Consider the following 14,934-nt stretch of genomic DNA (forward strand, 5'->3'; position numbering starts at 1 on the left):
CACAGGTCAACCCACTTATAACTCAGCCCAGGTCCTTGCTTTATTTTTTTTTTTCTGTTTTCCTCTTTACACAAAAGGCAAGACTTTAGAGTACTTAATGTGTATCAAAAGCTACAGCATTAAAAAAAAACAACAATAAGACAAAACATTGGACATCAAACGCCAGAAGAAAGGAATGCATAATGGCAGTCTTAAACTGTTCAGTATTTCACAAGCTTTATTTAAACATTTATAGATACTTAATTGTACCTATTTTGAAACATAGTATTATATTTTAGATATTACTATAAATGAAAAAAATTACAAAAGCATATGTTGTAATATCATTTTCTGTCTATTGCCAGGCCCACACCTTTAAGTACCACTTATATTTTCAGTCACTGTTTTAAGTTATGTATATGTGGGAAGCGTTTCTCTACCTCTGTGAGTGTGTTGTAGTGCTTCTAGCGTGTATGACAGGAGTATGGTTTTATAATGTGTTCAATCATTTCTTTCCCTTTCTATTCTTAGACTTGTCAACTTTGGATATGACTATCGTCAAGACCGTGAGAAGCTGTGCAATCAGCCTTCTCTCTGCATTTTTACCAACCATACAGGTAGAGTTAGGATCCTGCTTTCCCTGTTTATTAGACTTTGTATACAAGTTCTGTGCAATTTGTATAGAACTTGGGTTCTATAGAAAATGCAATTATGGTTTAACTGTGTGAACAATATTGTTAAATAAACTGTTATTTATAAAAGTATTATTAAATAAAGAAAGAGTGAATTATTAAAGCCACATTATTATAATAATCAAGTGGATATTTCACATACATTCATAGGCCAAACCAGTATTATTCTACCCTTTTCTGTCACTTCTATTATAATTATACATGTATATATTATATGTGCATATATATAATATATATTGTATTTATGAAAAAACATTACCAACAGGGTTATTGTTCTAATAGGTTTTATTGGTATTGCTTTAATAGAGTGGGTAGATTCATATTTGTTCAAAGCAAAATTTCCTATGGAGATGGAAATGATTTCTGTGTCAGCCTTACTGATGTGTTGGATTCTATTTATTTATTTATTTTTTACTTTTTTTTTTTTGCCTGTATTGTATGTCTGGAGGGAAGTCTTTCACCTTGTGGGCTCCAGCATTGAGTTCACATCAGCAGGCTTGGGGCAAGTCTTTTACCCATGCAGCATTCCCACTGGCCCAGGTTTGAAATCTAAACCCATGTCCCTGGGTTTAAACGCTATGTCATGGCTGCTGTTGTAGAAGGCAGAGCTTAACACATTAAGAACACGGAGAGGGAGAGGGTGGCTGGGAAGGTGCATGTGAGCAAACTATGCTATAAGCCTGCTCAGTGTTGGGGTCTGGGAATCACTGCACAAGCTACTCAGACAACTGATCTCAGGCAAACAGGGATGGCTTATTGAATGCCACACCCAAGGACTAATTGATCAGGGACATAGGTCAGACTTGGGAGCCAATTGTGACCTTGAGTGAAGATCCTATAGGGCTTTTTGAGCCTGAGATCTATAAACATCTGTACTAAGTTATTCCATCAATCAGGATTTAGGGATAGGGGACTTCCTTCGGAACATGTCTTTGTTGTATACTTATCCTGCTCCCTTTGGTTGGGGTATTCAGCTGTGGCAGGGGACTTGCCTTGTCTAACATTTGTGTCTTAACTTGCCAACCAGGATGTCGGTTACCCACGCACACGTCTCTTTCCAGGATGTCTGTTCCCAGGGAGGTTTCAGGTGCTTATACCAAATAGCTTCTTGTATCGGTGCAGTGTCTCTCTTATGTTGGGGTCCATCCCAGGAGCAGCTTATAAGGGCAAATATCTTAAGAGCTTATACACAGGTGCAGGAAGTGCTGCTGGCTGGTCAGTTCGGGTCCAAGCAATTTTAATGACTTCTATTGTGATTGGTTCCCAAGGGCACAGAATATAACAGAATATGTAATCAACTTGGGCATGAGAAAGTTCCTAGAAAGAGTGGAAACAATGTATGAGAAAGTTTCCTTATAGTATTAGTAATAGTAAAAAATGTCAGGCTAGCCAGGCAGCAGTTACCTAGGCTTTAACACTCCATCTAGGCCTTTTACCTGAGTCTTAACACGTAGAAACAATGTCACAGTGAGGCCTGCCCTGTGTGCCATTAATACACAGTGATAATTATAACACAAGGCAGTCACTGTGACTGCTGGATGGAGAAAGGTGAGAAGAGGTAAAAGAAGGAGGTCAAGTTCAGGTGAGATCAGAGTCACATTTGAGACAACGGGACTTGAAGCACAATGGGCAAAGAATATAGAGGGATAGATGGGTGTGTTGTGTCTCAGAATGCCTTCCTGTAACGAGGTGGAGAGGAAAGGCCCTCGGGTTTCTGGCATCCACAGGTGATCAGTGATAGCATTTACTCAAGTATAGGAGCTTTGGTGGGACTCTCGACAGGAGATCATGAGCTTCTTCTGAACATGTTAACTAAGAAGCCTTGAACAGAGAAGAAGGGTCAGGGGTGATGATGGATAAGTGTGGGAGTGGTCAGAATGTGGAGAGCATTTGAGAGAGACCTCAGGAGGAGGAGGATTCAGTGAGAAGGTGAGGTGTTGCGGAATAATATCTGGGAGCTTAAGTTAGGAGGAGTGTGCAATTGGAAATGGAAAAAGATAATGTCTCATGAGGAGAGAGCCAAGCAAGCATTTGTCAGGGCCCAAAGGCAGAGCACAGCTTTTCCCAGGAGAAGGGCCAACAATATCTTGAGAGGTGGAGTTCCCAGGAGCTGGCCTGTGAGCCACCTCCTTGGGCAACTGGAGGGAGATCTGGGTTCTACTTAAGTTGAGCATCACAAAGAGATAGAAAAGGTCATAGAAGCTTGTGAGAGAGGCAGTAGCAGAGGGTAGAATTGGGATTTAGGGAATTGTTTTTAACTCTGGTTGTTTAAATGCTCACAGGATATATTTAGTGCGGAAGGAAAATGGGATAAGTCCTGGCAGAAAAGACTGATAGATTTTTGATGATGGGAGGAAATGAGGGATAAACTGGGTAGGCACTTTCCTGCCTCCTTTGCTGTTGGATATAAACAACCACTTCATGCTGTAAATCTCTGTGGATTTCCCCTTTTTAATTTAGTCAGAGGAACTCATGAACAGTAGCAACCATAATATACAAAAGGGCTACTGCAACTTATTTAATAACACTGGGTTCATCTGGTAGGAGATGTGGAAGCGTCTCTTCCTTTCCTTTCCTAGCAATGCGTAGGAAATGTGCCTTGTTCTTCAGTCAGCTTCGCAGTAAAGACTATAGGTTTGTTTCAAACAAACTCCCAGAGTTAAGATGAAAAAGCTGGTGAAGCATTTTGTTGTTGTTGTTTTGGAGGAGTATGTTGCCAGTTCTCATATCTTTTTCCAATTAGGTTTAAAAATGAGTTCTCACCTCTTTGGTTAAAATAAAATTGTGATGTAGCTTTGCAGGTTGGTGAAAGAATCTTCCCTATAGGCCAGAATAAGTAGAAAACAGGTTTAATTAGTATACTGCAAAAAGAGTAGTTGGTATGGCAGCGACAAAACCGTATGTGGGTGGTGGTGGACTGCAGTGTCTCCATTTTGGGGGGAGCCTCTTTGTGTGTCATATTTCCTTCTTTTTTTTTTTTTTCTGGTTTTATCGAGACAGGGTTTCTCTGTGTAGCCCTGGCTGTCCTGGAACTCACTTTGTAGACCAGGCTGGCCTCAAATTCAGAAATCCGCCTGCCTCTGCCTCCCGAGTGCTGGGATTAAAGGCATGCGCCACCACGCCCAGCCCTGTGTCATTTCTTGTGTGAAATTTGCCCCTTGTAGATGGGAGAAGTTCTGTGGTCTGGGGTTGCAGATAATTTTGCTTGGCTGGGCTGTTCACTGTTTGGGGAGAATGGCGCCATGATTTTTCTGTTTGGGGAGCTTTCTGGACCAATCTTCCCTTTCTAGTTTCTCCATTATGGCCTTTCTTCTGCTGAGATCTACTTCTGGGACTGGGGAGATGGCTCAGTGGTTAAAATCACTGACTGCTTTTCCAGAGGTCCTTAGTTTAAATCCCAGCAACCACATGGTGGCTCATAGCAATCTGTAATGAGATCTGATGCCCTCTTCTGGTGTGTCTGAAGACAGCTACAGTGTGCTTACATATAATAAATAAATAAATAATCAATCAATCAATCTTTAGATGGAAGAGAGTGGGGCCAGATCGAGAAGGAGAAAAGTAAAAGATGAGAGAGAAGTCCAGAGTTGCCTCACTCAGACCTGGTTCTGCGATAGTGTAGGTCTGGGCTGTGAAACCAGGATGCACGGCTTTGAGAAAGAAACGCAAATAGATTGAGGGCTCATATACCTGTAACTTCTCCCTTCCTGTTAAGGGCATCGTTGTGATAGTGATTGACAGCTGTTCATCATTACCCAGCCCCCACTCCCAAGCTGTACAGCTACTGACTTCCTCTAGGCTTCTTTGTCCTGAACATCACTCTAGGAAGTGAAGCTGGGTGCGGTTCAAGGAATGAAAAGGCTAAAATCTGAAGATGGGTGGACAAAGCGCTAGGGTTCTTGTCAGGGCCACCTGTGAATCACCTAAGATTATGAATTTATACAGACATTTCTAGTAAATCTATGGCCATAGGAAGGCCAGTCAGACTTCATCACTTAAAAGAAACTGTTCTCATTGCTTCCATCTCTGATGGTCAGCCCTGAGTATGGAAGGGAGTTGAGGTTAAATTATCTCAGGAGACCTAAGTTAGCTGCCTTTCTTTCTGTGCATCACCTGTTGAGGGGCAGAGGCAGAGAGTAAGGGGAATGAACCCCCTTCTTCCTGCTCACACGATGGCGAGTTCTCAGAATCAGGCCAGTGCTGGAGCATTTGATGGTGCCTTTTAATAACTGTTTCAATGAGATAATTCCCCTTAGAAAACTTGTCTGTAATAGTTTTCATTGTCTAACTGGCTCTCAAAGACTAGCCAGTGTGGAGATGTTATCTTCATCAGTGATGAATATTTACTAAAAGTCTCTGGATATTACATTAAGAATGTATCTTGTTTCTTCAACTGTGACTTCCTCCCACTTATAAATAGCAGCCAAATGATTCTGGTGCAGTAATAATAGCTGCTAACATTTAGAGCCAGATATAAGTATTTTTGCCAGGGATTTATATAAATTTTGGGTTCTCATAGAAGAGCCTTATAAGTGGTTTCTATATTTTCTTATTTTTATTTTCATTAATTGTCTAATAATTCCATACACTTCAATCAGCCATCATCCTCTAACCCCTCTCTAGCCCACTACCCAACTCTTCTCCTTCTGCCTCTTACACGCAGCAGGTCCAATTTCTGTTGTCAAACTACCCTTGGATATGGAACCTGGCCTAGAGTGTGGTTGGTAAACCAGGTATCACACTGTAAAGGAAAAGTAGCTTGACCTCTCTTAGAAATTATTAAATGCCAACAGCTTCTCAGCTGGGTGGAACTCCGAGGTACTCCTTCCCTTCATGCTGGGATTTTGTCGGGTTTGAGCTACAGGTCTTGTGCGTCTTGTGCAGTCATGAGAGTTAATATGTATAGCTGCCTTGTTGGGTTCAGGAAAAACAGTTTCCTCGAAATCATCCACCATCTCTGCCTCTTATGATCTTGCATCTTCTGCGAAGAGCCTGGAACCTTGTGTGGAGGAGTGTGATATAGATCTCCCACTTAGGTCTGAATAGTCTACAGTCTCTTAGTTGCCATAAACTACCTACTTGTAGGTCTGGGTGGCAATTACTATCTTTTTAAAAAATATTTATTTTTTATTAGATATTTTCTTTATTTACATTTCAAATGTTATCCCCTTTCTTGGTTTCCCCTCTAAAACCCCACTATCCCCTTCCCCTCCCCCCTGCTCACCAACCCACCCACTCCCACTTCCTGGCCCTGGCATTCCCCTACACTGGGGCATCAAGCCTTCACGGAACCAAGGGCCTTTCCTCCCATTGATGACCTACAGGGCCATCCTCTGCTACATATGCAGCTGGATGTATTTTTTAAATGTACATATGAGGAAACAGAGGCTTAGAGAATTAACAACATAAGGCAATGAGCTTCATAGACCAAGAGCTTTGGAGACAGAGGGACGGGACAAAGACTGAGGCAAAGCCAGCCTGCTGTGCTGAGTGAATTCCAGGCCAAGCCAGGGCTTCACTGCAGAACTCTAACAAAACAAAGCAAACCTGCTTCAGGGATGCTCAGCCAGGAAAGCCTATTTCAGAGTCTGAAAGAGTCTAAAATGTGAAGTGTTTGTTCTTCAGGCAATTTTGATGAGGGATGCTCAACATGGAGCAGATTAAGTATAATGTCTTCATTGGTCGGCAACTGACATTAGCCACAGATACTGCAGGGGGGGAATACAGAGTTTTATATACTGAGAAAGAAGGGGAGGCCGTGCTAGGTGGTCCCCTTTGACATGGGCCAACACTGTCAGGGCCCCAGCTTTGATGAGCTTAGCCTCACATATTGTATTGACTCTCTTTGCTCATAGGAAAGGTCCATGGTTCACGTTTCAGCGTTGCTTAAGTAATATTGGATGCTTTCTTTAGAGATAACACAATTTGGATATCTGGGGTCCAGAGCTATGTGAGATGCCCTTTGGGGGACAGCTAGGTAAGACGGCAGTGTGTGCACATTAGCCAGAACTTCATGGTGGTGGGACCTTTGCTAGACTACTGCAGCTTCTTCCCATATGTCTGATCATTTCCCACTCTTCATTGCCTGCCAAAGTGTGTTATTAAACGCGTTCTCACGCCCGGCCAGGAAGAACACAACAGACCAGAATCTTCTGCGGCAAAACTTTATTGCTTACATCTTCAGGAGCAAGAGTGTAAGAAGCAAGAGAGCGAGAAAACGAAACCCCGTCCCTATTAAGGAGAATTATCCTTCGCCTAGGACGTGTCACTCCCTGATTGGCTGCAGCCCATCGGCCGAGTTGACGTCACGGGGAAGGCAGAGCACATGGAGTGGAGAACCACCCTCGGCACATGCGCAGATTATTTGTTTACCACTTAGAACACAGCTGTCAGCGCCATCTTGTAACGGCGAATGTGGGCGCGGCTCCCAACATCTCCCCCTTTCCTTTTAATAAGAGCAAATAGGCCACCCATATTAATGAGAGTGGAGATAGAGGTCAAATCCCCAGTGTGTAGGTAAAGGAGCCATGTACAGGATTAGCTCTTAGGCTCACAGGCTTTTACCCAGAGCAACCCTGACCTGCTCCCGTGTCGTTTTGCCTGGAGAGAAGGACACTTGGACACTCAACCTTCTTGAAAGATGACATGTCTCCCTAGAATAGGCTCATATATGCCGCAGAGCCTTTCTACTGCAGTGCTTAGCCGTGCAACTCTCTCGGGCTGCTGAAGCACACTCACTCTATCCCGTGCAATGAGACTAGCCTCATGGGATATAAGAGCTGAGTGGCCAGCGACCTATTGCCTAAGCATAGATATATCAGGGGGAGCACCATGTTCTAGAGCTGCAAGCGCCTGGGCAATAACCACCTTGTCTCTCCTAGTTTGGGCCTTAAGCTTACAGACCAATCAAAGAAGCAACACTAATCCACAGCAAAGTGTATCTCCAAATAATATTAATCCCACCCATTTTTTAAAGAAAGAAAATGCTGAGGAGATCCAATTGGGTAATCCTTTGGTCAGGGACAGGTCCAAGCGCGTGGAGTTGACCTGAAGTCTCAATTCCCGAAGGATCTGTTCAAATTCAGCCGTCCAATTCTGTAACATATACTGAAAAAGACTTTTTGACAAATTAGCTGCCCTAGTAAATTTAACATACTGAATGGAAATAACACACAATCCCGGAAACTTTTGTTCACATCCCTGCTGAGTTATTTGTCATAATACATCTAGTTGTTTCTGGACAAGATCTATGCGTTGATTAACCAGCATGAGACCTCCCTGTATCTTGACATTAGCTGAGGCCTGTTTATCTATGACTGTAGTCACTGAGGCTGACAAAGTGTTAATGGTGTCAGTCGTCTGGACCTGTCCAGACAGAGCCAAGGCTGTCTGAATTAAGGCCAAACCCAGTTCCCAGTTAGTGGTAAAAAAGCAGGAGAATACTTGAGTATTATACATCACCGTCATTGGGAGTGGAAATATCGACATTATCCCCCAACGCTGCTCTCTTTTTATTATTGACGCCCTGGACATCACCAAGACGAGGGACATTAGTATTCCCTTGGTCAGTCTGGATTTTTCGGGTGAGTCTTTCTGGTATCCAAAATGGGTTGTCTTCATTCTGTGGGAAAACACAGATAGCTCCCCTGGATCTTATCAAAATAGGATCCGGGCCATACCATTTATTATCAAGGACATTTTTCCATTTAACCATCTCATTGGGCCTATCTGGCTCTGAACAATGACGTTCAGCCGCAGTATGGCCATGAACATCAATATTTAAAAAATTGAGTGTAAAGAGTGCCATAGACACAGACACTCTTGGTGCTCGGGGTAAAATCTCTTCAATTCCCCTCTTTTGCTTTATAAGATAGGCTTTGAGGGTGCGATGCGCACGCTCAACAATACCCTGTCCTTGAGGGTTGTATGGAAGTCCAGTCAGGTGGGTTACGTCCATCTGACGGCAGAACTGCTGAAATTTTTGAGACGTATAAGCTGGTCCATTATCAGTCTTAAGGAGTTTGGGTTTCCCCCAAGCACTCCATGCCTCAAGGCAATGTTGAATCACATGTGAGGCTTTTTCTCCGGTTAACGGAGAAGCAAACATGATGCCAGAACATGTGTCAATGGACACATGGAGATATTGAAGTTTTCCAAAGGAAGAAACATGTGTAACATCCATTTGCCAGACCTGTAGAGGTCGAATACCGCGTGGGTTAATTCCCACATGAGGAACTGGCAAGAACTCACAGCAGCTTTGACATTGAGTAACAATGTCACGGGCTTCTTTTCTTGTCAAGGAGAAACGACTGCGTAATGTTTCAGCCGTCACATGAAAATTGTTATGAAAATTTCTTGCAGCCTCTACCGGGGATGATAGGGCAGCAGCCATCACTTTAGTGGCCTTATCTGCCAAATCATTTCCCAGAGCCATGGGGCCAGGTAGGCCTGAATGGGCTCTAACATGAGTAATATAAACAGGAGATCTTCTAGATAACAAAACTAATTGTATCTGCTGAAAAATATTGGCAACTCTACTGGAAGGCTTAATCACTCCAGCCACTTCTAAAAGATTTACTGCATTAACCACATAACAGGAATCTGACACAATATTAAGGGGTTCTAAAAAGGTTTTTAAAACTTCTAAAACCACTAAACATTCTACCACTTGAGGTGAAATTTCATTATACTGTTTGGATACCACTTTACCATTAGCCACATAGGCACCTATGCCAGTTTTTGATCCATCAGTATATACCACAATCCCATTTTTAAGTGGGTTTCTTACTGTTATTTGTGGAAACACAACAGATTGATTTTGGGCAAACTGTAAGATTGGATGCTTTGGATAATGGTTATCTATTTTTCCTGAAAAGGAGGTAACTAAAACTGCCCAATCATTAGATGTGGCTGCCAAGGTTTGAACCTGTGCAGCGGTATAAGGTACAATTAAAAGATATGGACTTCGCCCAAAGTGGGTGATTGCTGCTTTTAGACCTTTAAGGGCAAGCTGTGCAATTGCATCAGGATACCAATCTATTATTTTAGCTGGGGATACGTTTGGATGGATCCACAACAATGGCCCATTCTGCCACAAAACTGCAGTTGGCAATTGTGCTGTCTTAAAGACACACAAACTGAAAGGCTGCGAATCCTCAATACGTTGTAATTGTGCATTTTGTAAGGCATTTTCCACTTTTTGTAAGGCCTGGTTAGCAGCTAGAGTAAGAGTCCTAGGGGAGGAGATATGAGGATCTCCTTCTAAAATACCAAACAAAGGCCTTAACTCAGCGGAAGGAATCTTTAAAAAAGGTCTGAGCCAATTAATATCTCCCAACAGCTTTTGAAAATCATTTAAGGTATGGAGGTGATCTCTTCTTATCTCTACCTTTTGGGGCACAATCTTATCTGGGGACACCACAGAGCCCAAGAATTGTCCTGTATCAGAAATTTGGACCTTTTCTGTGGCTATCTGTAAACCCCACTGACTTAAAGTTTTAAGTAGAAAAGGATATGCCTTTTGTAGCATGGTAAGGTCTTTATGGCACAGGAGGATGTCATCCATGTAAAGGAGCAAAATTAAAGAGGGGAATTGTTCCCTCACTGGCAAAAGAGCTTCTTGCACATAAAGTTGGCACATTGTAGGACTATTGGACATTCCCTGTGGTAAGACCTTCCATTGATACCTCTTATCAGGTTCCATGTGATTAATAGAGGGGATGGTAAAGGCAAATCTGGGCCTATCCCTTGGACACAAAGGTATAGAAAAGAAACAATCTTTAATATCTATAATAATTAAATTCCAGCCACGTGGTAAGGCGGAAAGTACAGGGAGACCCCTCTGTACTGGGCCAAATAAGTTCATTTGCTCATTAATGGCTCTGAGGTCATGGAGCAGTCTCCACTTTCCTGACTTTTTCTTAATTACAAAAATTGGAGTATTCCAAGGTGAGGTAGATGGCTCAATATGGCCTAGTTTTAATTGTTCCTCTACCAGTTGAATCACAGCTTCCAGTTTTTCAGAGGATAGGGGCCATTGAGGAACCCACACTGGATTCCCCGTTTTCCATGGTATGGGCCGTGCTGCCCCAATGGCCGCTATGGAAAACCCAGACCCTGTCTGTCTTGGTTTCCATTAGGTGAGATGGGCTCTATCCTTCCCTGTTCTTGATGTCCTAACCCTTTTCCTTCTTTATAACCCATCTTTGCCATGATATTTTTTGCTTTAGTTGAATACCCTCCCGATGGGGCGTTTTCATTGGACAAAATAAGGCCCAAATGCTGCATAATATCCCTTCCCCAGAGGTTAACCGGGAGTGGGAGCACATAAGGTATGAATTTCCCTTGCTGTCCTTCAGAGGATTCCCACGTCAAGGCAACGGAGCTTATAGTGGGACATGATTGATATCCTAGGCCCTGTAATGAATGAGATGACTCTGTGGTGGGCCATGCTTTGGGCCACCAATGTGTAGAGATTATACTTTTATCTGCTCCGGTATCAAGGATGCCTTCAAACTCTTTTCCATTAATCTTAAGGCGGAGCTTAGGTCTATCATTTAAAGATACAACCAAATAGGCAGAATCATTTCCTGAGGAGCCCATTTTCTTTATCTCAGGTCCTGCAGATTTCTCCCTGGTATTATCAGGGAGGAGCAGCAGCTGAGCTATCCTATCTCCTTTACTAATAGAAAAAACGCCTTTAGGGCTTGAGCACAGGACCTGTATTTCAGGGGAATGTTGACAATCCATAACTCCAGGGTGGACTACTAAGCCCTGCAAGGTGAGTGAACCCCGGCCGAGAATAAGGCCCATGGTTCCCGGGGGCAAGGATGGTATAGGCTCCACCGGCACCGGCTGAATACTCATTTGAGGCATTAATAGGAAGTCGGAGGCGGCACGCAGGTCCACCCTTGTGGGTCTTCCTGGGTCGCCTCTCTGACTGCTTCCTGGGTCCTGACAAACCGGTTCCCATATCTTTGAGGGCCCTGGGACCGAGGGCCCGATGACCCGTTTTTTGGCACATCAGTTGATTGACTATCAGGTGGGGGAAGGATTCTGCCCTTTATATCCCTCACAGAGCGACACTGGTCAGCTCTATGATAACCCTTGCCACACTTAGAGCAAAGAGTGAGAGTCCCCCCCTGTTTATCTGGAGCTCTGCAATCTTTCTTAAAATGCCCAGGCTTTCCGCAGTTAAAACATGTCCTCTGATCATTTCTGCTCATGGAGCGGTTCTGAGATTGGAGGATGGCGGCCGCTAAGCCTGCATTGGTGAGAGGTCCCCCAAGCTCTCGACAGACCCTGAGCCAGTCTTGTAAGCCTTTGTTCTTTCTTGGGGCTATGGCCGCTCGGCACTCCTTTGTGGCTTGCTCATAGATTAGCTGTTCTACCAGAGGCGCGGCTTGCTCTGAATCTCCAAAAATACGCTCTGCTGCCTCTGTCATTCTGGCCACAAAATCTGAGAAGGACTCCTGAGGTCCCTGGACAACTTTTGTTAATTGACCAGTGGTTTCACCTGCTCGGGAGAGCGCCTTCCAGGCCCTAATAGCCATGGAGGAAACTTGGGCATAAGCTCCCCAATGGTAGTTTGTTTGATCAGCAGAATAAGCTCCCTGACCCGTTAACAAGTCAAAAGTCCAATCTCTCTGCTCTGGAGTCAAAGCAGCTGCGTTTGCTCGGGCCTGCGCTTGTGCAGTTTCATGCCAAAGAGCTCTCCATTCCATATATTTGCCCATACTAGGGAGAGCGGCTTTTACAACCGTTTGCCAGTCGGCAGGAGTTAGTGCCATGCCGGCAAGCCTGTCTAACTGCACCAAGGTAAAATTAGCATTGGTTCCATATTTACGGACCGACTCGGCAAGCTCTTTAATTTGTAAGTATTCTACCGGAGCGTGGACACGCCCACCCTCGGCTCCTTCAAAGACCGGAAATGCCTGTTGTATTTTCCTTTGTTCCTCTCTGGGAATGAATGAGTCTGCGCACTGCCTCTCTGCGCATTGTCTCTCTGCGCACTGCCTCTCTGCGCATCTCTCTGCGCATTGCCTCTCTGCGCATCTCTCTGCGCATTGCCTCTCTGCGCATTGCTGACGCACTACGCAGGGCGGGGGCTCCGCATAGGGCGGACCTTGAAGCCGACTGCCCTGAGGCCAATCAGCAAACTGGCCTTCGCCAGCCGCTTTTGGCTTCCTTAACTGATTAGCTAGCACTTTACCTGGCTGGTACCCTTTTTTCTCATAATGAGCTGCTTCTTCCTCCCAGTCTGTTTCTTCAGAGGAGAATTCATCATCTGATTCAGAGCTACCAAGAGCTGGCTCCCCGAGCCCATCCAGCGATGAGCACAGGCTCCTTTTCCTAGAGACCTCCGCTAATTGATCTTTCTTCTTTTCCCTTTTTCCTCTTTTTCTTCTAATCTCTCTCCAGGTATTCCTACCTAACCTTAACTTTTCCTCGGGTTCAAGACCCGTGGAAAGGCCTGTATACTTATTTTGTGTACCATATTTTCTCTTTGCTCCTACTCTCTCTCCCCGCTTTACTTCTGATAGATTGCCCTGAATTTCATCTAGAATCCGCCCTGCCTTAACCACTTGATAACATGTGAAAAGGAACAAAAGGGCTTCTAACACTAGAAAAAATTCAAGGCCAAACATAACTTGTAAAGCCATTTTCCACTTTACTTCTGATAGACTGTCTTGAATTTCGTTAGAAAGTTCAAGACCAGACTTACCTCGTAAAGCTGTACTCACTGGTACTCTCGTTCCCCAGCTGAAAAGTTCTGAATTCATACAGTTGAATCCTTCTTAACAGTCTGCTTTACGGGAACCTTTATTACCGCGACCCGCAGTTCTGGTTCTGGAATGAGGGATCTTCCTTGCGCCAGTCCCGAGTTTTTTCTCGTCCCGGAATTTCTCGTCCCGGAATTTCTCGTCCCGGAATTCGGCACCAATTGTTATTAAACGCGTTCTCACGCCCGGCCAGGAAGAACACAACAGACCAGAATCTTCTGCGGCAAAACTTTATTGCTTACATCTTCAGGAGCAAGAGTGTAAGAAGCAAGAGAGCGAGAAAACGAAACCCCGTCCCTATTAAGGAGAATTATCCTTCGCCTAGGACGTGTCACTCCCTGATTGGCTGCAGCCCATCGGCCGAGTTGACGTCACGGGGAAGGCAGAGCACATGGAGTGGAGAACCACCCTCGGCACATGCGCAGATTATTTGTTTACCACTTAGAACACAGCTGTCAGCGCCATCTTGTAACGGCGAATGTGGGCGCGGCTCCCAACAAAAGTGTACTGCCTCTAACCGTGGATGCTAAATGCTGACCTGAAATTTCATAGCAGCTTGATAATATCCCTTTGTAAAATTAGGAATAATCTATAAAGTAAGATGAAGAAGGACCTCTAAAGGGATAGAAGTAGGTGGATAATGGCTCAGGAAATTTAGGATGCAGACTATTTAAATACTGTCAAATACCTTCTTTTCCCAGGGAGTTTGTGTATGTGTTACAGCCCTAAGTCTGACTCACGGGAAGAAATCACATATTCAGTGTTCTACCTCCATAAAGGTAATGTTCTATGTATTCTCCTTTATGTTTACATTTTACTTTTTCCAAATAGTAACAAATGAAGCTATAAAGAACTTAACATTTAGCAAACAATGTTATCACTATTTTATGGTTAACTGTATAGATATGTTTTATGAAGAAATTCATTAATGATAAATAGTAAAATAGATTATTCTATATGTTATAGAATATTCTATATGTTTTTATGCCAGGCTGTCATTTGTTCTAGACTATAGACCATTTCTAATGAATGTATTTACCAAAGTGTGTTGGTTTGCCATTTAGTTATAACTAATTGGAACATTATCTATAGCTTTAATTCACATGCTTACTTACATAGGGGTTTAGTTAAAAGCCTTCTATGCTCTCAGATATAATATTCTGTCACTCCAGGATATGCTATGTGGTCAGACTAAGATATTGATTTCACATGTCTGTGGCCTGTGATGCTGATATGCCACATTCTGGGGAGACCCTTGCTCAAGTCCTGGGATGAGCCGATGCCCCAATAACTCGAGAGAAACCATTCTTGATGCAATATTGCATGAGGTTTATTCGGAAATCAGCATGCCGAGGCTGAGCCCGTAACCCACACAGGGGCAGAGGAGATCAACCCCCAGCAGTTGTAGTCGAGGGTTTTTAAAGAATAAACCATAAAGTGAGGGGAGGATAAGACCACAGAGAATGGGGAAGCTGAGTAAA

The 14,934-nt window shown here is 43.8% G+C and overlaps 1 protein-coding gene across 13 annotated transcripts in view; it reads left to right on the top strand.

The window, feature by feature from the left end:
• Gsap (gamma-secretase activating protein) overlaps positions 1–14,934 on the top strand; it is a 115,719-nt gene that overhangs the window by 52,632 nt on the left and 48,153 nt on the right. For all 13 annotated transcript variants that reach the window (NR_153366.1, XR_001784658.2, XR_001784656.2 and 10 more), the window contains 2 exons: positions 511–596; positions 14,155–14,232. Coding sequence is in view for 8 of the 13 variants with exons in the window: in XM_011249760.3 (XP_011248062.1) it covers positions 511–596; positions 14,155–14,232 (164 nt within the window). In the remaining 5 variants the exon portion in view is untranslated. The remainder of the gene's footprint in view (positions 1–510; positions 597–14,154; positions 14,233–14,934) is intronic.

This window comes from Mus musculus, chromosome 5 (assembly GCF_000001635.26).
Source record: "Mus musculus strain C57BL/6J chromosome 5, GRCm38.p6 C57BL/6J".
In the NCBI taxonomy this organism is placed as follows: Eukaryota; Metazoa; Chordata; class Mammalia; order Rodentia; family Muridae; genus Mus; species Mus musculus.